This window comes from Macaca mulatta, chromosome 6 (genome assembly GCF_049350105.2).
Source record: "Macaca mulatta isolate MMU2019108-1 chromosome 6, T2T-MMU8v2.0, whole genome shotgun sequence".
NCBI lineage: Eukaryota > Metazoa > Chordata > Mammalia > Primates > Cercopithecidae > Macaca > Macaca mulatta.
Window position 1 is genome coordinate 140,897,121 of NC_133411.1, and position 25,367 is coordinate 140,922,487.

General features: G+C 51.5%; 1 protein-coding gene across 16 annotated transcripts in view; it reads right to left on the bottom strand.

The window, feature by feature from the left end:
* Nucleotides 1-25,367, bottom strand: part of ACSL6 (acyl-CoA synthetase long chain family member 6) — a 218,147-nt gene that overhangs the window by 21,773 nt on the left and 171,007 nt on the right. For 4 of the 16 annotated variants that reach the window (XM_078005145.1, XM_078005146.1, XM_015140721.3 and 1 more), the window contains 10 exons: nucleotides 19,140-19,360; nucleotides 15,968-16,082; nucleotides 15,232-15,296; nucleotides 14,552-14,653; nucleotides 13,950-14,049; nucleotides 13,214-13,392; nucleotides 11,983-12,015; nucleotides 10,597-10,648; nucleotides 1,986-2,059; nucleotides 100-177 (listed from right to left, as the gene is read on the bottom strand). In XM_078005145.1, the coding sequence (XP_077861271.1) occupies nucleotides 100-177; nucleotides 1,986-2,059; nucleotides 10,597-10,648; nucleotides 11,983-12,015; nucleotides 13,214-13,392; nucleotides 13,950-14,049; nucleotides 14,552-14,653; nucleotides 15,232-15,296; nucleotides 15,968-16,082; nucleotides 19,140-19,360 (1,019 nt within the window). Of the gene's footprint in view, nucleotides 1-99; nucleotides 178-234; nucleotides 313-1,985; nucleotides 2,060-10,596; nucleotides 10,649-11,982; nucleotides 12,016-13,213; nucleotides 13,393-13,949; nucleotides 14,050-14,551; nucleotides 14,654-15,231; nucleotides 15,297-15,967; nucleotides 16,083-19,139; nucleotides 19,361-19,512; nucleotides 19,793-24,486; nucleotides 24,769-25,367 lie in introns of those variants that run through there. The other 12 variants (XM_078005147.1, XM_015140720.3, XM_015140726.3 and 9 more) reach the window with 9 other exon arrangements.

Below are 25,367 nucleotides of genomic sequence, written 5' to 3' on the forward strand. Positions count from 1 at the left end.
GGCAGTTTGGTCCTACTTCATGCCACCAGTGACAAGTGACACCCACTAGGGTCATGGGTTCTAGGCACAGAGTGTGCCTCCCTGATGCCAGGGCCTTACCTGTACCATTCGCTCAAACATGTGTGCTAAAGGCAAATAGGAAATGTGCACATCCGCACAAGTGGGAGCCCACTGACTCTGTAAGAAAAAAGAAGGAGCCCAGGCAAGGCCCCGTCAGTCAGGTGGGCGTCTTACCTGGATTACTCTCTCAAACATGTGAGCCAGAGGCAGGAAGGAGATGAGCACATCGTCCTGTCTCGGAAAGATCACTTTCTGCAGGCGACGGGCATGGGAGACAGAAAGGAAAGAAACACTGACAGGAAGACGACAAGAGAATCATAAAACAATAAAGAGAAAATGGTCCTGGAGGGCAAACAGGAAGAGAGGGAGGGGAATGGGAGTGGTGAGGACAGAAAGAGGTGAGATGAAAGAGAGAAGAAATGAGAGAGAGAGGGAAAGAGAGAGGGAGGGGGAAGGTGCAGAAAGAAGAGAGACAGAGAGACAGGGCAGCATAGGAAGCGGAGTATTAGGTCGCAGCGTCAGTGGGTCTAGGTTATCTGCAGAAGCAAAGAGCCAAATGAAGCACACAGAAACCAGCAGAATGGGCTCCGCAGGGAAGTCTCCTCTTAGAGGGCCTGCCCCTCACTTGCAGTCAGTCGATGCCAGCCCGGCTCTCTCCCCTTCCTCTCCACACCTGCAGGACCTGCCCCACACCCCATTTCTCCAGGCTCCCTGGGCCACCTGGGCAGGGATTCAGAAGGTCTTGGCTAGTCAGCACTTTCTAGTCCTTGCAGAGAAAGGGGCCCAGAGACTCCCAAGTCTATGCAACTGTGGCTGGGGTACGAGTCCCAGCCAGAGGAGGAGACAAGGCCAAACCCCAAACAGTGGCTGAGCCTGGCCTCACAAGCCATCCCTGGAGCCAGGGCCTTAAAGGAGAATACTGACAGGGAGCCCTGCTGTGCCCCGCCAGCAAAGGGAGGGCCCAGGACACATCTCACAGATGGGACTGACCCTAGGGACAGGGACTACTCCAGCCAGGAGAGCCCTGTACAAGGTTTGGGATCCGGGTGGGCTGTGCCTCCAGGCACTCTCCTCTGCTGGACTTCCCTGCTCTCCACCCCTTTGCAGAGGCCTTCACTCTCCTGTGCTGGCTTTTGGGCCAGCTTGGGCAAACCTTGCTCCTGACCTGGGCTCAGCCAGCAACTGTCTCTCACAGTTTTCTACTAAAATAAATTGTCTTTCACAGTTTTCTACTAAGTGTTTGGGGCACACACTCCATAATGTCATCTGCCATGAACGTGGAGAGTGACTTTCTCCACAGCGGAGAAAAAGCCAAACTTTTTTGAAAAGATACACTCCTTTATGCTGAAGGAAACTGCAGGACATACTCACCACTTGTGGGAAAAGTCCTCCTTTGTTAGCCAGTTATAAAATGCTAACATGTTTTAGTCAGGCCAAGATATCAAAGCTTTTTTAATTTTAGATTTACCTTTAAGTACAGCCTTATAAATTAGCAGTTGCCGTTGTTTCTCAGACTCTAGTAGTCCTTAAACACAAAATGACTGAATTAAACCCTGACCTTCGAAAAACAAGTTATTAAGGATTACTTTCTAAATAAAGGTACACACAAAACCATAGCTATATCAATTTTCTAAGTTCTTTGAAGTTAGAAAGGAAAAATAGGTTTGCATGCTTTTCTTTCTGGGATCTTAGTACTCCCAGAAATCAACTGAATATTTATCGTATATGGATCATTTCAGTATTTGGAGAGAAAAGTGATGGTAAAAGTGGGGTTGCTCTAATAAGAACAGAAACTCCTGCCTGTGAATGGCAGCCCAGATTACATCACGAAAAAAATAAAAAGAAAACAAACAAGTAAAAAAAATTCTCTGGGGCTTGAGGTTGTCCTCAAGAGACACCTGCAACAGTAATTCTACTTTATTCACCTCTGTCACTTTCAGAAAGCCTGAGAAATCAGCCACCACGTTCCCATGGGTGAGCATCGCACCTTTTGGGTTCCCTATAAAAAGAAAGCAAGAAGTCAAATTAGTTGGAAACTCAAGGGCCACTTCTTGAAAACAGTGCCCAAGTTGGCAGTCCCGGACACCCAGGCTGTCCACCCAAGCCTCTGGCCTTTGTCTTCAGCCACCTTTAGACTTACAGGCAGATGAATGCTGCTTCAGGGCCTGCCATCCTATAGACATAGCCTACCATTAGGCTCCCAGCAGCATGGGACCAGGAGGCAGGTGACATGGCTGCACAGGTGGGGTGCCTCAAGGCCTGAAGGGTGAACTGCTTGTGGTCTGTGCCTTATCCTCTCCGGTCTCCCTTCAGGAGGAGAGGCTCTCAGCCCCCAGTCCCCTTACGTACAGCAAGGGCTCTGTACTACTCCCTGGGCCTGAGCGGGGCTGATCTCCTGAGTCCAGCAGCCAACTCTGATGGCAGAGGACTTCTCTGCTGCATTTGGCACCTGGAAAAGCCCCAGGCTCAGGCCAGGCTGGAGACCCAGAGGGCTGGGCAGCCCTTCCTGCCTGCTCCTTGGCAGAAATGGGACACAAATATTCTTGCTTTGTTTTGATATGACCTTTCACTACTGCTCGTGAGGCCTGGTTCTCTGGGCCCTTGAGGAAGCCAGGGACTGCTAGGATGACTCAGAGGATAGAAGTGGCTAGGGATCCCAGGCACAGAAGGCTGGGAAGGGTGGCCAGCTTGGCCACCATTTCCTGTCAGAGTGGATACAATCCCAAAGTTCCTGCTGGACAGATCTGACAGGGCTTAAATCCTAGCCTTGCCACTCACTGCCAGCATAACACTGGCAAGCCACTGTTCCTCTCTGTTTCCTTACCTATAAGATAGGGACAGTAATGCCCACCTCACAGGCTTCTATAAGATCTAAAGATATAATCTAGGTATGAAAGATGTTAAATTAGTTTCCACTGAGGCAGCCAAAGATGTTAAATCAGATGTTTCCACTGAGGCAGCAGATACAATAGCTGCAAAACACGAAAGTGAGGGGCCAGACTACATGCAGAATCTACCCAGGAGACATCAAATAAGCCAACATGTTAACTTTGCAACCCTCACCCTGAATGAGGCAATAAAAGGGCTGAGTAGAGACTAAGAGAGTGTTGTACTCAATGCCCCTGAATTGCTCACTTTAAAATGGTTGATTTTATGCTATGTGAAATTTGCCTCAAAGAGAAGGTGGGGGGAGAGACAGACCGACAGAGAGAGAGAGAGAGAGAGAGAGAGAGAGAGAGAGAATTTTTTTATCTTTGGAGACAGCTACACTGAGTCATAGCCCATCAAAAGGGGAGGAATGAAGGGTCCTCTCTCCCAATCCCAACCTAACACCCAGGCTAACTCAGCCCCTAATGGGACCACTTGAAGTGCCTGATTGTGCTCCCTGCAGCTGGGGGGCCAATGAGAAAGATGAAGAAGACTGTGGTTGTAAAAATAAAAAAAATAATAATTCCAGGGAGTCTGGATATGGAGTCTACAGAAGGAACATCAGTCTCAGAGAGCAGTGGTGGGAATGGTGGGGTGCAATAAGTCTTATCCACGAGACCAGTTTGCCAGAGCAAAAGGACCATCGCCCATAAGGGGAGACAATCAAGAGTACACCAGAGGCAGAAGCTGAAGTGGAGAAGGCAGCAGACAACCCAAGGAAGGGCACTGCCTAGATCAAGAGTGCTCATGAAGGCAGCCATCAAGCAGAGGGAGTTTTAGATATTTGCCCAAAACCATCTTTCAACTTTCATATTCCACTTATTTATTCTCCCACCCCACTTCAAACCTGGTAAGAGAGGGCAGAAACCTCTGTTAGCAAGCTGGGGGAGAAGGAAAAACATCAGAGAGGAACAGAGGAGAGGAGGACCGTGCCCTCCTTACCAAGACTGCAGCCAGCCCTCGCTTGGGAGAGGAAGGAGTCTCCGTGAAGTGTACTGATTCCTATTTTGGACTGATACTTGTAATTCTGAATTAAGACTGTGTTTGTGACTTGCAATGTCCATAGGACTTTTTATTACCTGAGAGCGACCAGAAAAGACACAAGATGCCTGAGTTTTTGCCCAGGAGCAGAAAAAGACCTACCCCCGCGGCACAAATTTAAAGGCACGAATGGAGATAAAAATAAAGTTGTTCTCATAATTATGTCCCAGGAGGCCTACTTGTTCAACTTACTGGTGACCCATTTGTCAGAGATAAGAGCATCAGGCATGGCCCAATCTTTGAATTCAAGAGACAAGATGCATCTGTTTGACTGAAATGTATGGTGGATGGGACTTTAACCTATGCTCTGGCACTTCCACCCATATTGCAAATCACAGAGGTGATTCTGGGGACACAGAAGATTATGACATGATTTAAAAAGTTACATTTCTCTAATAAATAGCTGTCAAAATATCTTCCTTTTGAAAAGAAAAAGTGCCATAGGGTCTAATTTTATCTCTGCCTATCCTTCTTTCATACTAATATCTTTCCTCAAACCCAGGCCCAGATTAAGAAATATCCAAGTTGTCTCATATACAAATCCCACAGAGTACCTGGGCCTATAGAGTATTCTGAGTGTCACCTAGTAATTTCTTCCCATTGACTCTTAGGATCTGGAAGTTTCTAAGGAATATCTCCCAAACACTAGGTATGAAATCAGAAGTGTCATGAAATAGAGTTCTGTGTTACAGAGCTTTGGATTTGCAAGGTTGGCTGACTTGTTCATGCTTGATAGAACTCAGGGTGAATGGTGTAAGAATCTCAAGGGAAAACTGTCTTCATTGATTAAAGAAAAAAAATTCTAAAGCCTCCATTCAGTTCAAGCCAAAACACATACAACAGCAGTAGTTATTCAACTCCACTTGGTTAGATAGGCCCTTTTCTTCTCCAACATGATGAGAAAAGTTCATGTCCTTTAGTTTTCTTGTGGATATGAATGCCATTTTATACATGTCTAATGGCCTATAGAATTTTAAAACATTCCCAGACATGCCCAAATTATTTCTTTAAGTTGTCTCTACGTGTGGTCCCAAAGGATGAAGAAGAAGTGAATGTTGGCAACAAATTGTGGGGAAGACTGAAAGGTTGCAGAATCAAATTGCAGAATTTTCCCTGGTTTTCTCTTTTTCTGGTGCAATGTCAGTAAGAGATGCTGGCTATCCAGGCCACTGATGTCTCAGCAGTATGAGACCCACTGTATTTCCCATCATCCCCTCATAAGCTGACCAATCTTGTACTTAATTTTCTCTCTAGCCACTGAAGAAAAACTCTCCAAGTGTTAGATTCTGCCAATGACATTTTGGCTTTGGTCAGTGTTCCTGGGCAGGCCTCCCATGGCTATTATGTAGAAAAGAATTTTGCTGGGTGACGATCTGCCCTGGTTGGATGTTGGCTCCAAGTGACAGCAGCTGCAGATAGAGTTGAGCTCAAGGTTTCTCCTGCAGGGGTGGAAGTGGGTTTGGGGACAGTTCTGGGCCACCCAGCTGGGGGATTCTGGCTGCTTGTTTCTGCTTTTAAATAGTCAAAGGTGGGTTATAATAGTTACTGGTGACTGAAATTCTCTGGAAGTTTCATAATGCAGGTAGAGTGTTCGTCTTCCTGCTAAAGGCTCTCAAATCTTTAGGTCTGAGTCTTACTTTTATCAATCCCATATCCATCAATTTTTTAAAAATCAGACTTGAGGGCTAGTAAGAATAGAAATAATAACTATAATAGTAGCCAAGTATTCAACACCCACTAATGTTGGCATTGTGCTGGGCACTTCATACATGGTAAATCAGTTATATCTTGAAACAACTCTATGCAGTAAGTTAAGTATATTCATCTAATACCCAAGAAAACAAGCTTAAGAGAGATTAAGTAATTCTATAGCTGTATAGTAGGAGTGCTGAGATGTAATTTTATGTCTACATTCATACAGGTCTTGAACCAAGTAGCACAAAACAAATAGGTCATGGTGAACATTTTCCCCAGAAAGCCCACCTCTGAGTAGCCACAGTTCTGGGGCTGATGGGCATTTACATGCTCAGCTAAATGACTGCAGATGCCTGGGCTTTCATAGGCATCCTCAGTTAGAACAGAAGGGATGCCCCAATTTGAATGGCCTCCACCCCCTCAGCCTCCCAGGCCCATAGCCAGTGCTTAGAATTGATCCCTCATGCTTTGAGACACTTTCATATGACTCCAGACCTGTGGCACCTCCCCTCCTATCTTCCCTCTCATCCCTGCCTCCCTTCCTCCCACGCTGACTCCCGTGTCCCTCCCTTCAGGCACTCTCCCATCAAGTGCTTCAGCTCTTGGGACTCCCCAAGGATCCCATTCTGAAAACCCCACCAAGCCAATCCAGCTGCCAACCTTCCCGCTCCCTCCACAGCACAGCCCCTGAGGCTCATAGCCTCTGTCCCAGAGGGGCTCTCTTCCCAGAAACTGTCAACACATGCCCCCTTTAGACTCCTCTCACCCTCAGCCAGGACTCTGACTCCCACTGCACAAAGGAGGCAGAAGCTGTCAGAGGATTCCCCACATCTTCCTGGCCTCCCAGACTCTGCTCTTACCCTTTCCTTCCTAGCAGGGCCATCTCCTCCCTGGTGCTTGGAGGCCTCCTCTCTCCCTAACCCACACCAAAGCTTCGGCGGCTTTGGTGCTTGAGCATCCTCTTCCTTTCCTCTGTCTCCAGTGGCCCCTTCTCAGCCATAAGAAACAATTTCAGAATCTCCAGAAGAGCAACAAAACTCCCCCAAAGCCCTTGACTCCACCAGCTGCCAATCTCACTCTCTGCCATATCTTCATAGTCAACTATTAAAAAAAAAACCTACCAACCTTCTCCTCAAGTATAACACACACATGGACAAGTGCCCAAATAAGTGTAAAGGTCAATGGAGTTTTCCAAAGTGAACTTGGCTGTACAACCAGCACCCAGATCAAGACATAGAACATCACCAGTGTCCCAGAGGCTCCCATATCACCCTTCCAGGGTGCCATTATCCCAGAAGACATCCCCTATCCTGATTTGTAAAACCACAGGGTAATTTATGATGTTTTATAATTTTATATGAAAGAAATCATACAATCTTTTGTGCCTGGTTTCTTTTGCTCAACATTGTGACATAATGTTCTACTGTAAGCAAATAAGCATTTGAATTATTTCCAGATTTTGACTGTTACAAATAGTGTTGCTATGAACATGATGGAGCATGCCTTTTGGTGGCATGGCCAAGCTTCTTGAAAGAAGTGCACACATGCTTGTACTGAATCAACATCTTTACTTTCCATTCACTCCTCAGTCCACAGCAACCAGGTCCTCCACCCCATGCCCCAGGACCACTCTTTTTTTTTTTTTTTTTTTTTTTTTTTTTTTGAGATGGAGTCTCGCTCTGTTGTCCAGACTGGAGTGAAGTGGCACAATTTCGGCTCAATGCAACCTCCGCCTCCCGGGTTCAAGCAATTCTCCTGCCTCTGCTCCCGGGTAGCTGGGACTACAGGTGCCCGCCACCACACTCAGCTAATTTTTTGTATTTTCAGTACAGATGGGGTTTCACCATGTTAGTCAGGATGGGCTCGATCTCCTGACCTCGTGATCCAGCCACCTCGGCCTCCCAAAGTGCTGGGAGGACCAACCTTTGTCAAGAGCACCAGCAGGTCATTTCATGGTGACATCCTCCAGTTACAACTTAGCCACAAATGATGCTGACAGATCCTTTTCTCCTCTAGCCTCTCCAACCCCTCCTGCCTGACCTCTATTGGGAACTCCTGTCCCATCATCTCCCTCATGCTCGTGCCCTCAAGCCCTGCCTGGGGCCCTCTCTTTTCCTCTCAAAACTCCCTCAAAGCAGCGTGTTCTGTGCTACCACAATGCCTCCGCACATGCTCTTTCTCCTGCCGGGAATGCCCTTCCCTGGCTTCTACAGCTACCGATCCTTCAGGACTCTGCTTAGACTGACTTCCTCTGAAAATCCTTTCTGTCCTGCTGTACTGACCTCTCGGTGGCCAGGTACCCCATGCAGCAGGGATGCAGACCTCAAGGCAGTGACCACACCATATTGTAACTGCCTGATGACACAAGCTGGGAGTTCATGGGTGCAAACCTATGTCTTCTTCATCCCTACGCCCTCGGCCCCTAATGCTAGGTCTGATGCATAGTGGGTACTCACAAAAATGAGCTGAATGAATAAATATAGATGAATTCGAAAAAGACTGCTAAAAACACATAGACTGGAAGTTATGTTTTTAAAAAAACACTGTATTTTCTTTGCTGTGAAGACAAGGTATATGAGCTCACAGGGATAAAACATCCTAACTATCATTCAAGGGACCCAATTTCCCAAACTGGGCTGTGTTACACCCACATATTGTCTTTTTTTCAGATGTGGGAGTGGGTTCAGATTCCAGTTCAGCTAACAGTTATTTTGAAATGAATAGCAAACCACATGCCCACCCCTCAGCCATCACTGGGTACAGGCAGACCACAAGCTCTCACCACCTCCCAGACCTTCTTGGCCTGAATAGGGACTTCAAAGTACTGACTTATTCTAGGAATCTCCACAGATTTTTCCACCGCATGCCAAGAAGGAAATCTTCCTGGAATGATTCCACCAGAATCATGGGCCAAGTGTCAGGTTCAGATTGTATTTTCCATCTTTCCCCACGAAAAGAACAATGTGGCCCTTGATAAAGCTGGGAGCCAGGACATTTAGCTTACATTTAAGGGAAGCTGTATCTGGGCTGTGACGCTGAGGACACACAAGGCTGATGTGCCCAACAAGAGGATGAGTACAAGAGGCACAGCACGGGCTTAGCCTAAAACCAAGGAAATCCAAGTGCACAGCCAGGTGGGGTGATATCAGGCCAGAGCCCTGCTCACTCCCCCAGCTCTGCCCAGGCACCAGCCATAGCTTTGGAGTGGGAGGTCTGGGAAAGTAAGTCATAGCCTGTGTTTCGAGGCCCACACATTCTGCTTCCGCCACACAGAGCTTGAGCAGGATGGCTTAGCTTCCTACAGTCTGGAAAAGCACTGGACAGGATGTCTGCCCTCCCCAGCCAGGCAATAGCACATTTCTGCATCATGAAGTTTTTCTCCAGATCCAAGGGCAATGTTTATGACCAAGTGACCTGTTAAAAGCCTGAAGGCACACTTTGAAGGCAGGTCCAAAGGTAAGGCCGTAGCAGTGACCTGCTCTCCAAAACCATGTCAGCAAAAATTCACATTGTAAAACTCAAGACAAAAAGACATTGAAAGTGCTCTTTAAAAAGCAACATAAACCTGAAGGGCATTTCTGAATTCTGGGTTGGCTCTGGATGTCAGCCTGTGGAGAGGAAGGGCTGTGTTGTTATTTTTCTGACAGAGTTTAGTAGAATATGGTGGAAATCCTTGAACCCATATGACTTAATGGTAAAAATCGATATTCAATAAAGCATTATTTATCATGATCCACTGACATGAATGATCCTGGTTATAGGGCTGGTCACAGATCTGCCAAATGCCTTAGAGGCTGCATCTGCAGAAGGCATGCAGTGCCCCAGTTCACTGCCCACTGAGAGCTGCCATCAAGATGGGCCAATCCTCAGTTTGGAATAAGAAGGCTGGAGACTTCCTGCCCATTCAGGGCAAGGCAAGTGACATCCACGTCATCAAATGAGATGGAAAGGCAGCACTGGGAAGGGCCCTGGCCTGGGAATTATGAGAACAGGGCACAAGTCTTGGTGCTTCCACTTGCTGATGGTGTCCCCTTGGAGCAAGCAGGCTTGGTGACAATCCTGCTCACCTCACAGGCTGTGCTGAGGCCCCAGTGGTGCAGAGAGAGGGTGGACAGCATGCTATAGAAATGCAGAGGGTTGTGCCTGTGCTGTGTCCTCTTGCACATTCTGCCTCCCCCAGGAAGCCTTCCTTGATTATTCCTGCCACTGTTGATGTGTGTTCTCCTCTGTCAACTCCAAGCACAGAGGGTGTCATTTCTGCTTGTGTGCTTTGCCTGACAGCCTTGCTCACGGCACACCAGCTCCAGCCTGTGGAGCATCTGTATTATCCTTTCACACACTGCCCCATCTCCCACTTGGCACCTTTAGCCACCCTCATGGCAGATGAGAAATTGGGGACACTGGTGGCAGAGAAGTTAAATGACTGGCTCACAGTCCCCCAGCAAGTGGTGGAGGTAGGACTCAAACCAAGGCTCTCAGACGCCAAACCTCACACTCTCTCCCCAGTCCCCAACACAAAGGCCAGGTAGAGGCAGAAAGCAGGGGAGTGAGAGCTGTTTCCCAGACAGAAATGACCCCAGTGAGAAAGGACCTCCCTCAGCACATGATCCAGCTGCCCATGACTCTGCTGACTCAGCTCTGGGAGGTGCCAAGCTCTCACACTAGACATCCCAATGCACACTGTCCATCTGCATCTGGCCACTCTTATGCTGGGCACTGGGAGGTGCAGGAGGGACCCAGTGTCTGGAGCCAGGCACCAGACAAGGCTCAGCCCATTTCAAACAGGGCATCAAAGACTCCAGCAGTCACCTGCTAGGCCACCAGGGAAGGGTGCAGGTAGCCGTGGCTGGGGATCTGTGTGCCTCTGCTTACCTGTTGTGCCGCTTGTGAAACACACAATGGAGAGGTCATCAGGCTGTGGGGGCTGCAGGGGTGAGAAGAGGAGTGTGTTAGGGAGACCCAGTGTGGCCAGCCAGGGCCTGAGCTCCCCCACCAGCCAGGCCCATGTGTATGCTGTATGTGGGTGTGAGCATGTGTTGGGCCTGCATGCTCCTGGGTGCTGCACTCAGAAAGGTGGGCAGGTGAGCGCTCAGGAAAAAGAAGAAGCAGCTAAGGAAACCTAACTGGGGTGTGAACACTAATCTGTCCCACCAACTTCATATCTGGTCCCACTGCCTCCCCTACTTGAGTCTGGGCTGAATTATCCTAGGTGGGATTGGGTTGCAGTGGCCACATCTCAGTCTCTGTCAAAGCTCTGACCTTTCTAGTGGATGTGACCCAGTTTCCTCCCTCCTTCCCATGTTCTCCCAAGTATCTGGGGTTAAGCTTGGGAGCATGTGTGGCTCGGTCACTGAGCTGCTCACTGTGTCACCAAGGCTGCTCTGCATCAGCCCTTGCCCTGGCACTGGGCACACAGTCTGGGGTCACCAGAAGGAGCCCACCAAGTCTGATTGCATGTAGAGGATGGTTTCCCAGAGGAGGTGACAGTTGAGATGGAAGGGCAAGCAAGATTTCTCCAGATGAAGTGTGGGTGGGGAGAGGAACCAGCCTGGGCACAGGCAGAGGCACAAGAGACAAAGGGTGCTGAGGGATGGGAGAGTGGTTCTCTAAGACTGAGCCCTGACGTGTGGGAGATGGGCAAACACCAGGGGCTACCCATGCAGTGCCCTGGGAAGCCGGGGGTGACCTGCTCAGGCCTGTGTGAAGGGAGAGGGAAGGACTGAGCTGGAGGGAGGCCTGGAGGCCAGATGGCTTTTAGAAAGTTGAAAACCCCCACATGGCCCATCCCAGGGGCAGCTGTCCTCACTGTGGCTCAACCCCAGGAAGTATCACATGGGAATGACGCACAGAAAAGTTCACAAAGCAAAGATGAACAAAGACAGCAGATGCCACAAGGCCATTTGGCACAAGAGTCCATTTCTGGTTCTGTTGCTGCTTCTGTCTACTGCATCTTCTGGAGAGTTTGCCATATTCATAGGGAGAAAATAAGACTTCCCAAATAAGTTACTTGAAGAACCAAGGGTGGCCACGATTGGCAGCTCTTTTTTCTCCCTCCCAAATACCTGACTCCTGTTCCAGGTCCTTCCCTGGGTCCTTGGCCCATAGAAGTCCTGGACACCCAAGTGGGCATTTCCTGGCTTGCACACAGGAGTTTCTTATTAACACAGAGGTGCTGGTCTGTGCGCAGTGAGGGACTCTGGAAGGACAAGCCCTGCACACCATCTTCCTCAGTAAAGACCTGAAGGCGGATTAGCTTACCACAGGAGCATGGTGATTCTCTTGGCCACAGTCCTGAAAGAAGAAAATGTTGTTTTTAAATGCTCAAAATTTCTCTCTCTCTCTCTCTCTCTCTCTCTCTCTCTCTCTGTCCCTCTGTCTGTCTCTGTCTCTCTCTGTCACACACACATACACCACACACACACACACACACACACACACACACACACAAAATCAGAATAAACAGCTCAGTAGGCCTCACTCCTGCATCAAGCCCAGAGTTTAAGATTCCAAAGAGGTCACTGAGGTGGTCATGGCAGACACGACCTCAGTGGCCTCTTCTCAGACAGACGTCTAAGCCTGAGGCTCCTGGGAGACAGGGAGGGTGACTAGAGGTTCTAGGCCACCCCACACATTACAGACAGGGAGCCTGAGCCCCAGGGAGAGGCTAAGCAGTGTGCACATGCCAACTGTGTGATGGCAATCCGGGTGTGAGCATGTTGGGCTTAAAGTGCTCTTGGCACAGCTGGGCACATGCTCAGGATGCAGCAGCTGGGTGGACTAGGCTTCTGGATGAGCAGTCAGTGCTGGTGGGGCAGGTGGGGGCTACCAGTGTAGGTCAGCTGCCAGTGCCAGGGAGGGGTACAATGCATAGGCATTACCAGTACAGTGGGGAGCACACAGGGAGGCAGGAGGAAAAGGAGGGCCTGGGGCCTAGATCCAGTAGGGCATAGTGGGGGGTCAGCGGCTGCTGGGCGGGGCCTGAGGCCTTGGAGGCCAGAATGTCCTGTGTCATCCCAGCAGACCACAAACTGCCACCAACCTGATGTCTCTGGGGAGGCCAGGCACAGACACATCCGTTCTGCTGGCCGCTGGGGGTCTGGATCACGGTTGCAAGAACCTCTCCCAGACTCCTGGACCTATGTCTCTAGTCCTCAGACACAGACAGGCTAAGGCTAGCTGGAAATGAGGAAGCTCCAGAGGCTGCGTGAGTACCTCTGAGGTAAGCTGGCACCACGGGCCACCAGTCAGCGTGTAGTGCGAGGCTGGATTAACTGATCCAGCCACAGAGCCTATCTCCCAGAGGATGCCTGTGGGCACCAACCCCACCACCCACCACCAGCCCTTGCAAAGCCTGCCCTGTCTGGACACTGATATACCCTGGGGGCCCAAAACAGCCACCCCAGGGCATGAGAGGGACAGATAACCAGAAGTTCTGACTTGGTGACCAGCCAGCGGTAGCCCAGCAAACCGCCCAGAAGCAGACCCTCACCTCCACGGCCTGCATGGACTTAATGACCACCCCGCACTTCTGCCCTCTCTCTTTCAGGGCTTCTTCAAATGGGTCCATGAGGATAATCAGCTTGAGGCCTGGAGTCTCCTTCCTCTCCACATGCTCTAGCAGAAGCACAGCCTTCTGAGGTTTGTCCACAATCACGGTGCTGATGTCCGCTGCAGGGGGCCATCAAGGAGAGTCAGACCATGTGGGCCCAGGCCATGAGTGCAGGCAGCATGTGCCAGGCAGCACTTCCATGGGCTGTGTGCCCATAGCTTATGTGTAAACAAATACATAAGACAGGCCTCACGTACAGAGGAATGTGCCATGGGCCCTAGGCGGAACCAAGGGCAGAAGGCCAGGGAACCTCTTCAAGCAGATTCCAAGCTTCCCTTTGTTCCAGGTTCTGCCCCCATCATCCCAGGTCTGCTTGAGATATTTACCACCCCCTGCATCTGTGCAAAGCTGTCATGAACTTCAGAGGGTTGTACCCTGTGTGGAGGGTGCTGCAGAGGTTCCTTCTTGGCAGCTGAGCCCTGTGGAAGGAACCTACAGGTGAAGTCTGACTGGGGACAGCTTGACTCAGGAAGCCAACTCAGGACCCACAGTGTAAGCCCCTAGTATTTTTTGAGAGCAAAGTGCCTCTTACAAGTGTCAGACAATCAGCATAACCTGAGAAACTGGAGGCTAGGGGCCAGCTGCCAGTGGCAGGGTGGGGTGGCAGTGGGCTTACCTGTATTGATGATGTAGCGGATAGCTCCAGGGCCCAGGGTGTCATAGAGCGGGACCACCACCATGGAATATGTGTAGCAGGCCAGCTCCGCAATGATCCACTATGGAGACACACAAGGCAGCGGGTGGGGAAAGAGGGCAGATTAGAGGGCTGTACTGCCCTTAGGCCCAGGTAACCAGGGTCCCTGCTCTAAGCCCTATGCCTGTGGCAAGGAATCCATGAGGTTAATGGGTTGTGTCTGCTTACCCACAGCCTTGTGGATCAGGTCTGTCCCAGGGAATTCTGTAACTCCCGGATTTCATGTCCAAACTGCCCCAAGGACAGCTCCACAGCCCGCATGAGCCTATTCCTCACTTCTTTCCTCCCCACTGGCTCAAGGGGCAGCGGTTGGTAGAGCTGGGTGGGGTGTGGATGGAGCGTGACTGGGGTGGCCAGTGCTGATGAGGGGTAGAGCCAGGGTGGGAAGAGGAGTGGTGGCATAGCCCAAGGGTTTCTGTTTTTTCTTTTGTCCTGGGCCCTACAAACAGTGAAAGCAGGACTATTCCATGGTAGCCAAGCCCTACCCCACGAATCCCTCTAAACCAGTCAAGGTGGATGCTCACCTCTGGCCGATTTTGTGCAAAAACACCAATAAACTGATCGGTGCATGCTTTACAATTATGCTGGAGAAGTCCAGACCCCAGAAATTCAGCCCGGTCGGCCACCTGCACACAGATGTGGGGAAGTGATGAGAAAACAAGGACTCTTCAACAGGGGAAGGAGATCCCCAGGAGGCATTCTTTTTTTTTTTTTTTGAAATGGAGTCTCGATCTGTCACCCAGGCTGGAGTGCAGTGGCACAATCTCTGCTCACTGCAACCTCTGCCTCCCGGGTTCAAGCAATTCTCTTGTCTCAGCCTCCTGAGTAGCTGGGATTACAGGTGCATGCCATCGCACCTGGCTAATTTTTCATATTTTAGTAGATACAGGGTTTCACTGCATTTCCCAGGCTGGTCTCAAACTCCTGAGCTTAGGCAATCCACCCGCCTTGGCCTCCCAAAGTGCTAGGATTACAGGCATGGGCCACCACGCCCAGCCAGGATTCTTACAGATCTGAGGGACCTCCCTGACTCCCAACCCAGGTATGCTGGAAGTCCTTCAAGGCTGTTGCCAGGAGTTTGGCAGACAGGCCAGGGAAATAAATGACCCTCCGAGACCCAGCAGGTGCCCGCATCCCTCCCTACCCGCCCTGAGTGCCAGATCTGTATGGGTGGCCAGGGTGGGGCCTGTCCTCTATCACTCACCTCCTGGTAGGACAGCCACTGGTAAGGCTGGTTGGGCTTCCTGAAACCAAGACAGGGCCCATTCCCTGCAGAGAGATAAGAAAGCCTTGTGCCAGGGAGGGGTCAGAGTGGATGTGCCACCTGCATCCGCCCATCAGAAACCTGGATGGACATCCCATAGTGTAGTGTGTCCATGGGCCAAGTGAACTTCCCTCCTGCACTGCCAGCTACCTGTCTAATCTGCTGAAGCCCAAGAGGGCCCAAAGCACACAAGTATGGCATCACCCCAGGGATCAGGGAGGTCTGAAATGGGGAATGATGCAGTGCCCAGTCCCCACCATAACTTGTGTGGTGATCCCTGTTACAGACCCAAAGGATACAGACACCTGGGGGCCACTGGGAAGAGGTGGTAGGCTGCCTCTCTTTGCCTCTTACCCTGAGAGCACCCAGACATCTCAGAGGTTCAGGTTCAGAACCATGCCAGCCAGTAGCCTGACAGCTCAAGGCTCCCCAAGAGTATAGAGTGTGGGCCAAGAGATAGCCTAAGGTCAAGCTGTCCCAAGGGCTGGAACAAAGCTGAGGTCAGCCCTTTAGCCATATAATGCAGCTGCTTCTCTGACTGGTAGGAGGAAGGCCAGGAGTAGCTTCTCTCCACTGAACCACCGGCCACGTCCCTGGTATCATGCTTGTATACCCATCCTCGCACCCACTCAACCCCTGTCACATAGCCCCTCCACACCCCCACAACCCTTCTCACCTGAGATGCTAAGCCCACGGCGGAACACCTGGTACATGGTCCGGGCATCATCATAGTAGTGGGTAAGTAGCTGAGGGCCAGACCCAATCACAGATCGCCGTGCCCCGCCACTGTCCTACAAGCCAAGCACCGGCCAGAGAAGTTGGCTGAGGCAGGTAGGGGTGCCAGGAGAGGGCCGCAGCATGCACAAGGCTGTACACAGCTCAGATGTACAACCCGTGCATGCAGTTAGCACTGTGGCATCTGTGTGCCCACGTACACATGGACTACACACACCTGGACTGTACACACTCGATCTGCATGTAGCCACACTCCAACATAGTTGGCTCATGCATGAAGGCCGGGTATGCCAGTGTCCTCACATACAAACTCCACACACACATACAGCTTTCTCACAGCAGATCAGCATATACAGAATGTCCAGAGTTTTCAGTTACTGTTCATACACACCCATGGCTCATTCATACAACACAGTGGGGAGTATTGGCTGGATTCAGGAACAACCTGCCAAGGTATCTCCCATCCCATCACCTACTGCTATGCCCGAGTTAAGGATCAGTTGAGTGTGGTGTTAGCTAAGAAGGCTGCCATCCATCATTCATGTAATGATGTGAGTTAGAGGACTGTGCTGAAGGTTCTGTCCCAGACACAGAGGCCTAGGAGGCTAGGAAGGGAGGACAGGCTGAATTATGTTCATGTGCAATGAGGGAGGAGAGGCAGGCAGCAAGTTCCTGGGCCCAAAGAGGCACGGCTGCAGAGTGGGAAGGTGGCAAACCCCCTCGGTGCTGGTGAGTAGGGTGAAGAGCCAGCCTTTTCCTGCCTCCTCCCCTGTCACCCCTCCCCAGGGGCGAGAGTTTCACAGCTCTCCAGTATCACAGCTCCACCTCTTCTTCAAGCACTATTTGAGCTACCCTGGGCTGGGCCAGAACCTGCCACCTCTTGGAACAGCAGGTCTAAGGAAAAAAACATCTGTGAGAACCAGAAAGCAAACAGCCAAACTCAAAACCACAGGGAGCTCCCAACTGTTTTGGAGTGGAAAGTTCTGCTTGGCCAGTGCTTTCAAGAACCAAGCCCACCTAAGACCTGCAAGAGAAGCTGGGACACATCCAATCAGACCCAGTTGGCATCTGGGCAACAGATATGGTACAAGGAGAGACTGTATGCCAGGGACAGAAGAGGCTCAACAACTGGGCATGTGTGTTAGCGAGCAGCTGCCAAGCTGGGCTTTGAAGGATGCACAGGGGTTGCCGGGCAGAGTGAGAAGGAGAGAACAGCAACCTGGGCATAGGCAGCATCACATGCAAATGCACCAGCAGGAGGCACAGGTGCGTTTGGGGAACTGTAGGCAATTCATGGAGCTCCAGATGGCAATGATCAGGGAGGAGGCCAGAGAGGCTGCAGATCAAGGCAAAGAATATAGACTTGAGGTTGAGGGTAATGGGGAGCCAGGAGAGGATTTCAGGCCGGGGGGAGTGACATGATCTGAATTGTTTCTCACCACATAGCAGGCACAGTCAATGCTGCCAGGCCCTGTCTGATCTGGGCCCCTCTTGCCTCTCCCATCTCGTTTCCTACCACTGTCTCCTTTGCCTACTCTGGTGCAGCCACTCTGGCTTTCTGTGCTCCTGGGGGATGAGGCAATGGAGGGTGCAGTCATTCCAGGAAGGGAGGCATTAGCTTCATCCCATGTCCTGTCTTCCAGACCCACAAGGTGACTCACTCAGTGGCCCCTACACATGAGCCAGGGTCATCCATCTCACCATTCTGACACCATCCAGACCACTGTCACCTCCAACCCAGGTGCCTGCAGCTGCTTACTTACGCTTGCCCCTGTCACACCCACCCTTCTATGGCACAAACTGGCCATGTATCTCCCTACTGAAAACCTCTAATAGCTCCACGCTGTTCCCCCTGCCGGTCCCTGCACAGTTCACGGAGCTCTGTCCTTGCTGACCTCTCCAGATGTGATATAATCACAAGCTTAACCAAAAACAGCTGTCCTTAGTGACTTCTCTGGGTCATCACACCCAATCTTTACCACACCTTAGAAAGCAGGTACTCTTTTTATTACACCCTTTACAACTGAGGGCCCTGAGGCTCAGAGAGTTAAGAAACTGCCCAGGGCCATACAACTCAGAGGCATAGCCAGGCTTCAAACCCAGGACTGCCAGTCACCAAAGGCCATTCTCCACAGCACTCGGCTGGCCCATCTCCAGCCCCTCTCCACTACCCAGCAGCCCACACAAAGCCCCCATGTGCTTCAGCACACACCTGCACCTTTGCACATACCATTCTTCTGCTGGAAAAATGCCCTGAAGATCCCAGCCCCTACCTCAACCTGCACTCTCCCCTACAAGGCAAAACATGCTTATGATAGCCAAGGTGCATTGTCAAGAGCAAAAGGCAAGGTGCACAACAGGGTATGTGGTGGATATGAGTAAAAACATGGTGAGTGTCTCTACACATCTGCTCATGGCCAGGACACAGCATTAGCAGGTTGCCTCAGGGAAAGAGAACTGGGAGAGCAGGAAAGAAGACAGAAGCTTTTCAGTACATTCCATTTGTTTCTTTTGGACTATGTGAATACATTATCTATTCCAAATGAACAGAATTAAAGAGGAGCAAATTTTTAAAAGGCAAAAATAAATTCCATAAACTTAATAATGAAACACACCTCACCAGTCCTTCCAGGCTTAGCCTAGAACACCCTTGTCCACTGGCCCCTGTATCGTCTCCCCCTTGGTGGCACCATGTGTGAGTCCACGTGCTCAGGGAGAGCAGGGCCAGGGGTAGGCTGAATCCTGGGTCCCAGTACCAGACCGGGAGAATTTGGGAGGGAATCTACCAGGCAGCTCCTCATGAACCTGCTTAGGCTTCCTACTGCAATACCAATGAGCCAAGGCCCTCCTACCCGAGAAGCAGGCAAACCAGAAGCCCAGTGGAAGGCCCAGGTCAGGCTCTGCCCAGAGGCAGTTGCTGGGAGAGGCAGAAGGAGTGCCTGGTAAGAGACCCTGCCCAAGGCTGCTACAGAGCTAGGTGACTGACTGCCAGGAGAGACAGAGCTTCTCTGGGCCATGTGAGGTCAAATAAGCCACAAGTCTGGTTTCAACTTCCAAGATGCCTGTCTTCTGCCCCCTACTTTCTGCAGTGGAACGTCTCCTACCCTGCTCACCTCTACTTCTTCTGACTGCATCAGGAGGTTGCATGGTGGCTGCAAGGCCTTTGGCCGGTGAGTGAACCAGTAGGCGAGGATGGCGGCCAGGGCACCCATACTCACGAGGGTGGTGGCCGAGAGGCTGCGGAAAAACTGGCCTAAGTCGCCTAGCTCAGGCAGTCGCAGTATCCTCAGGATCTCCTGTGTCTGCATCTTCTCCAGAAGTGAGAGGACAAACTCTGTTGAAAACAAGAGTCAGATGAGGCAAGAGACCTGACGGGCAGGTTAGGGAGGGGTCCTGGGTCACAGGACCTGATATCTGGTCTGATACACCACAGGGCAGGCCCTGGGGGAGTTCGGATGTACAGAGTGCACCCCAGAAGCTGGCTACCTAGAAGGGCTTTTCCCAGGAAGAGGCCAGAACCTTCTGCCGTCACACATCCTGCCCAGTTTTCCTGAGAACCACACGCTCAGGCCCTGGGCCATGGCTGACAGCTGCTTCCATATTTTCCAGGACCACTGCTCTGGCAGCTCTGGGAATGACGCCTCCCGGGCCTCAGGGCCTGGGTGCTCTGTTCTCCTGTGTGACTGCTGTCGTAGCGTTTTACTTATCTTTGCTCCTGGGGTGTGGAGAAGAGGGAAGGGCAGTAGAAGTGCTCAGCACGGTGCCCAGGGGTGAAGGAATGCAGGCTCCTCCCACTCTACTTCTAATCTCCCAACTCCAGGCCATGACCCTGAGCGAGACTGAGACCGAAGCGGGGCAGGGCAGACTGCAGATCAGCCCTGACAAATACTCCAGCCCTCATGATGTGAAGGTGAAGACCTATCTGACTGTATGAGCACTATGGCTCTGCACTGTCCCTGACCGAGTACCAAGAGGACAGCTGGCCCCGCCATAACTGGGCCCTGTGCTGTCCTCCCTGATCCCATCAGCAAGTGTTCAGAAGCAAGGCAGGTGGCAGAGGAGAGAAGGTGTTAAACTGGTAGGAAGAGAAACCACCGCTCAGAGCGAAATGGCTCAGCAGAGTGCTGTGTGCGCTCCCCAGGGGACCAACATCTCCTGCCATGTCACAGATGGCAGCCAGGGAGCCACCCTCACCCACTACAGCCCAAGCGGGTACAGTGGGTCCATCAGGGAGACATGGGAGATGCCCTAGGGTACACAGAAGGAAGGTCTCTGTGAGAAGCACTGGCGAATGGTTGAAAGAGAAGCAGGCCCCAGGGGCCTCCTGCATCCTCCTCTCAGCCACTAAGTGAGGCAGTGTTGGCAGAGCAAATACACAGCCAGCTTGGCTCAGGGGTTCTGCACCTTGCTTGGAACTGAGGAAACTATCAAGGGTGGGCAAGGTGATGGGTGCTGGCATCCCCAATGGGACCCCCTCATGTCACTGCCTAGTAGGACCTGAGGCTAGAGGCACCTACAGGTCTGCCAGCCCAGAGATGGCAGGATGGGCTTGAGGCTGCCCTGCACCATCCACCGGCACCCTCCTCACAGGCCCTTGGCCTTTGGAAGCATGGCTGTGCTTCCAAGAAGGGAAGCAAGGAGAATGCAATAGCGGCTACTCTGCAGCCGTGGGATATGAGTCAAACAATTGCTTGACCCCTGAGAGAGGGGAGATCTGCTAAACTCCCAATAAATGGCATTTGTGCTAAACCATAACATCAAAACACCAGAGATGAAGTCAGTTGCAGAGACAGTCAAAAAACTCTTTAGTTATAATTCCTTCTCCTTCTCTTATGAGCAATGCAAAGTTGAGCCTATCCTTCCTCTCTGAACCTCCACTTCCCCATCTTTAAAATGAGGGCAGTACAATTTAGACATATAAAGCCTCTTGCACTGCATCTGGCATGTTCGGAGGACTAAAGAGATGGCTAAAGAATATGCTCGTCAAACCAAGAGGACTGCTCAGCCCAGGACACATGAAAAGAGGTCAGGAGCAGGACTGGTTCAAGCACTGGGCACAGGTGATTTGGCCTGGACACTGTGGCCCCACAGGAGTTTATGCTCTGCAGATGGCACAGCAGGCTGAGTCCTAGGAACACTCATCAGCCACCCATAGGCTCTGGGTGAGCCTCTAGCCAAGTGTGGTATTGTCACTGTGCTCCTGAGCTGGAAATCCAGTTTTAATAGGCGCTTCCTTGAGCTGGGTCAGTTATGAGACCATCCTGGAGGAACAACCCACTCCTAGCATATCCATCCAATTCAGCTTCTGCATAATAAAGCAGAGGACAAGCTACGGACCACAGTGGATTCACCAGGGAAAATCACTCTGGAGAAGACTCTGGGGAGGTGACCTGCTGGCCTTCTTGGGACATTTACTTCCCTAAGCTGCAGATGGGAAGATAAAATCACAGTCAGGCCTATCAGATAAATGACTCACTACTTAGTAGAAAACCCAGACATGCTTGCCAGCTCTTAGGGTGGGTTCTGAGCTGATGGACATTTTTCTTAAAGGAGATGAACTGACTCAACGATCTGAGAAGCCAAGGACCAAAAAACTCATGCGTAGCATGAGGGCTCAGCTGTATATCCCAAAAGTTTTAAAGGGAACCCTGGAAGGATACCTCATTACCACCAGTCCCTGGTCCTTGGCAGTTGCTCACGGACTCTAAGCTTTGTGTATTGTGGCATTCGGTGCAATGCTAGAGTTTTTGCAGAGCACAGCCCAGATTAGCCAAGTCATCCATCTGTCCTTCTACCCATCTAGCAGACCCTCACACGGTCCCTGTTGTCATCTAGCTCAGAGTTGGGCCTGCCCTCGGTCCCATGGGGAGGACACACGAGGAAATGGGCAGTGCTATGATCAGACATGGGGAGCCAGAAAAGCTGCCTGACGCAGATATGAGGGAGTCAGGGCAGGCTTCTGGCAGGAAGTGATATTGATCCTGAGAATGAAAGATAAAGACGAAAGGGTGGCCCGGCAGAGGAAAGTAAATATACAAAGGCTGGAGTTGAAAGAGCACATGGGACACTTAGGGAACAGAATATTCTGTGCAGAAAATAAAGCACTGAGCCCACAAAATCTCATACAAAGATCAGTGCTACAAGTCTGTGGGGCTGGCCTCTTGGATATGCTGAGCTTTCAGCAGTCACCATATTACCATGGTCCTCAGTTGGAGGAAGAAGGGGACTTGGCCTAAAATTCCTGAATTCCTGATGCCTGGGCAGCCCTTTCCTACGCACTGTACTGTTTGACCCTCACAACAGCTGCAGGTACTCCCTCTAAGGTGGGAGCAGAGACTCCACTGGAGAAGCCACCTTGTTCAGCAAGCGAGGCACACAGTAAAGAAGTAGTAGAGCATGGACTCAAGCCCAAGACTGCAGTCTCAATGCCAGCCCCTCATGTGGTATGGCCACCCCAGCCCCTGCCAACACTGGGCCCACTCTCACAATCCATCCTTTCCTTTGCATTGGCACTGAGCCCACAGACAACCAGCTCCAGCTGCTTGGAAGAACCCAGGCCCGGGTTCAGGGGCTGGGGGAAATGCAAGGCCACCAGAGCCTGTGTGAGGGGACAAGCCAGTCAGGCCAGTCATTTGCTATTTTTCGCCAGCCCACATGGGTGGGCTTCTTCCTGGTCTCACATCAAGAACTCACCAACTTCTCCTGGCTGAGTCCTTCTCCTCCTACCTGGGGTGATGGAAGGCAGTGCACAAAGGGCTGGGCTGCCCACTCCTCCTTACAACTTCTACTTAGGTGCTCATCCCAAAGGAGGTATTTGCAGCAGGGGCAGCTCCTCTGGCCTTGAGGCTGGGCCTGCACCCCCCCTTGGCTGGGCAGCAACCAGAGGGTCTCATTCTTTCAGGCTTACCAACCTTCTCAGTCAGTCAGAACTGCTTGCATTTACACTGAGGTTCCCTTCAGACCTGGGAGCCACTGCAAGGCAGAGTTGTGAGTCCAGGTCCCCTGAGGACATGGGCCTCACAGTCAGCCCAAGCCACCAAGCCTTTGGCATGGGGAGGGCAGAGCCTCAGCCTTGGAGTCTGGTCTCATCTCATTATTTCACAGGGCCTTGGCCTCCTCTGACCTCCACACCTCTCTTTTGACCTGGGGTAGGGCTTGGTGGTCTCTAGGGTTCCAGCTGTGCTGCCTCCTTCCATACCCCAAGAGACTCTCTTGGCTGCAGCAGAGATGTGTATTGTGTGTGTGTCGGGGGCAAGGGGAGTGCAGACAGCACTCAAGGGAATCAGTGGTGCTGGTGTTGCCAGGTGAGTGGCTGTGTTTGTAAATATTCACCTGGCAGGAGGACCCAGGCATGAACAAGCCACTTGACATGAACTAGCCGCCTCCTCCTCTCTTTCTGGAATATCCGACATCTTTTTCTTTAGCACAGACCAGTTCAGAATACCAAGTAGTATCTAAGGCTGAGGAAACTGGAACTTCCTCCCACCTCAGCATGCCCTCTGCTGATGTAGGGCAATCCAGCACGGGAGAGAACAGGAAGAAAGGGGCCCCGGTGGGAAATATGTTGGTTCCAAGGTGGTGGGGTGGCAGAAGCAAAGCCCCAGAGCACAGTCACTGTGGAAATGGCCCTGGGGACCCTGGCATGGCTCCAAGAACCCTCTGCTGGTCCAGCCTCCTAACCTCAATACTCTAGGCTTCACTGTCTAGCTCATACCCGACCACTCCTCTCTACCCCAATAGCCCCTGGCCTGACAGCCACCACCAAGCAAAGCCCAGTCTCCCATACCACCCTCTCCATAGGTCTCCTTGCTCTAACAGGTGCTTGCGCTGTTACCAAAGTTATTTCCTGATATGTAGATAGGATCATGTCATGCCACTGCTCAAAAATCTGATCTGGCTTCCTATTGCCTTAGGACCAGCGTCCAAACTAATGATCACACTGAGGCTCTCCATGATCCTCAGATTCTTCCCTCCCCTTAGAATCACTCCAGCTTCCTCTGTATCAGCCTCTCTAATAGGGCTTCATCTTATGGAGTTCTGGGCCTCTGAAAACCTCTGAGGTCTTCAAAAAGGGTGGAGAAGCTCAAGCCCAGCCACCAAATCATCGAAGAATCTCTTCAACTCCAAGTGAAGAACTCTAAAAGAAAACTACGACCTCTCCCAGGGCCCAGGGACCCTAGCAAACAAGCTTGGGAGAGGGCCCAAAGGAGGTATTCTGGTGCTGAACTGACCTGGGTCCAAATCTTGACTCAGTCTCTTGATAGCTGTGTGGCTTTGGGCAGGTCACTTTGCCCCTCTGGGCCTCATCTCAAACAAGCTCATGGACCGAGAGTGCAGTGCCAGGAATGTAGTAAGGGAAACACTTAGTAGACAGTAAGTAGCTGAAGCAGTTACTCCATCTCTTTGCAAGCCAAAGGGGCTCAAAGACAACTTGCACAAGTAGATGCATTCACACCCTACCTTTCCAGCAGGCTCCTGGCACTGGGGAGGCGGCTGAGCTCGTCCCACTAGAACCAGCCTCCCTTTATAGGGCCTGTGGGGCCCAGGGAAAGAAGTTACCACATCTTGATCAAAGCACAAAGTGGTGAAGGCCCTGCCCCGAGTCTGCCCTCCTGGGGACAGCCGATGGCAACAGCTGCCTGCTCTGAGAAGCCGGGTGGTGGTAGAGGCGTTAGCAGTAGTGGCGCAGGCTCCCTGGTGGCTGTGGGAGCAGGTCTGGCAGGGACCAGGGCACAGAGCAGTTCTGTAAGGAGTTGCTGGCCCCTCAAGGCCCCCGCCAGCCCCACCTCCATCTGCATGCAGGGCGGTGCTGGCTCAGATCAGCTCAGAGCCAAGCAACCCAGCCTTAACCCTCACCCTGCCAGTGTGCCAGAGCCTCAGCTTGCACCCCCTTGCTTTTCCCCTCACCTCACCCTGTTTGCAGTTTGGAAAGGGAGTTTGCCAGGCGGGTTTCTTAAAAACAAAGGCTCCTTACACATCCATTTGAGACAACGATTAGGGCCAGGCCTTTGCGATGGGCTTGGGACTGCAGTGAGCATGAGTTTATGTGTGTAGGGGGTGGTGGGGGGGGTGACAGGAAGTAGTGGGGAGTAGGGGGTGGGGATGCCAGCTCTCCGGCACTGAGAGTGACTGCACCAGCCACCCGGGATATTCTGCCTCCAGCCGCTCCCAGGGGCTGCCTCTGCTCCCCACCCCCTCAAGGTCACAGTCACAGCCAATCTACTTGGGAAGAGGAAAGAAACAACACAGTTCCAGATAAAACATCTGCTTAGGGATGCTCTGGGGAGTGAGGACACTCTGGACCAAGGATCAGAGCCAGCAGGTGGAAGATAGTGGCTGAT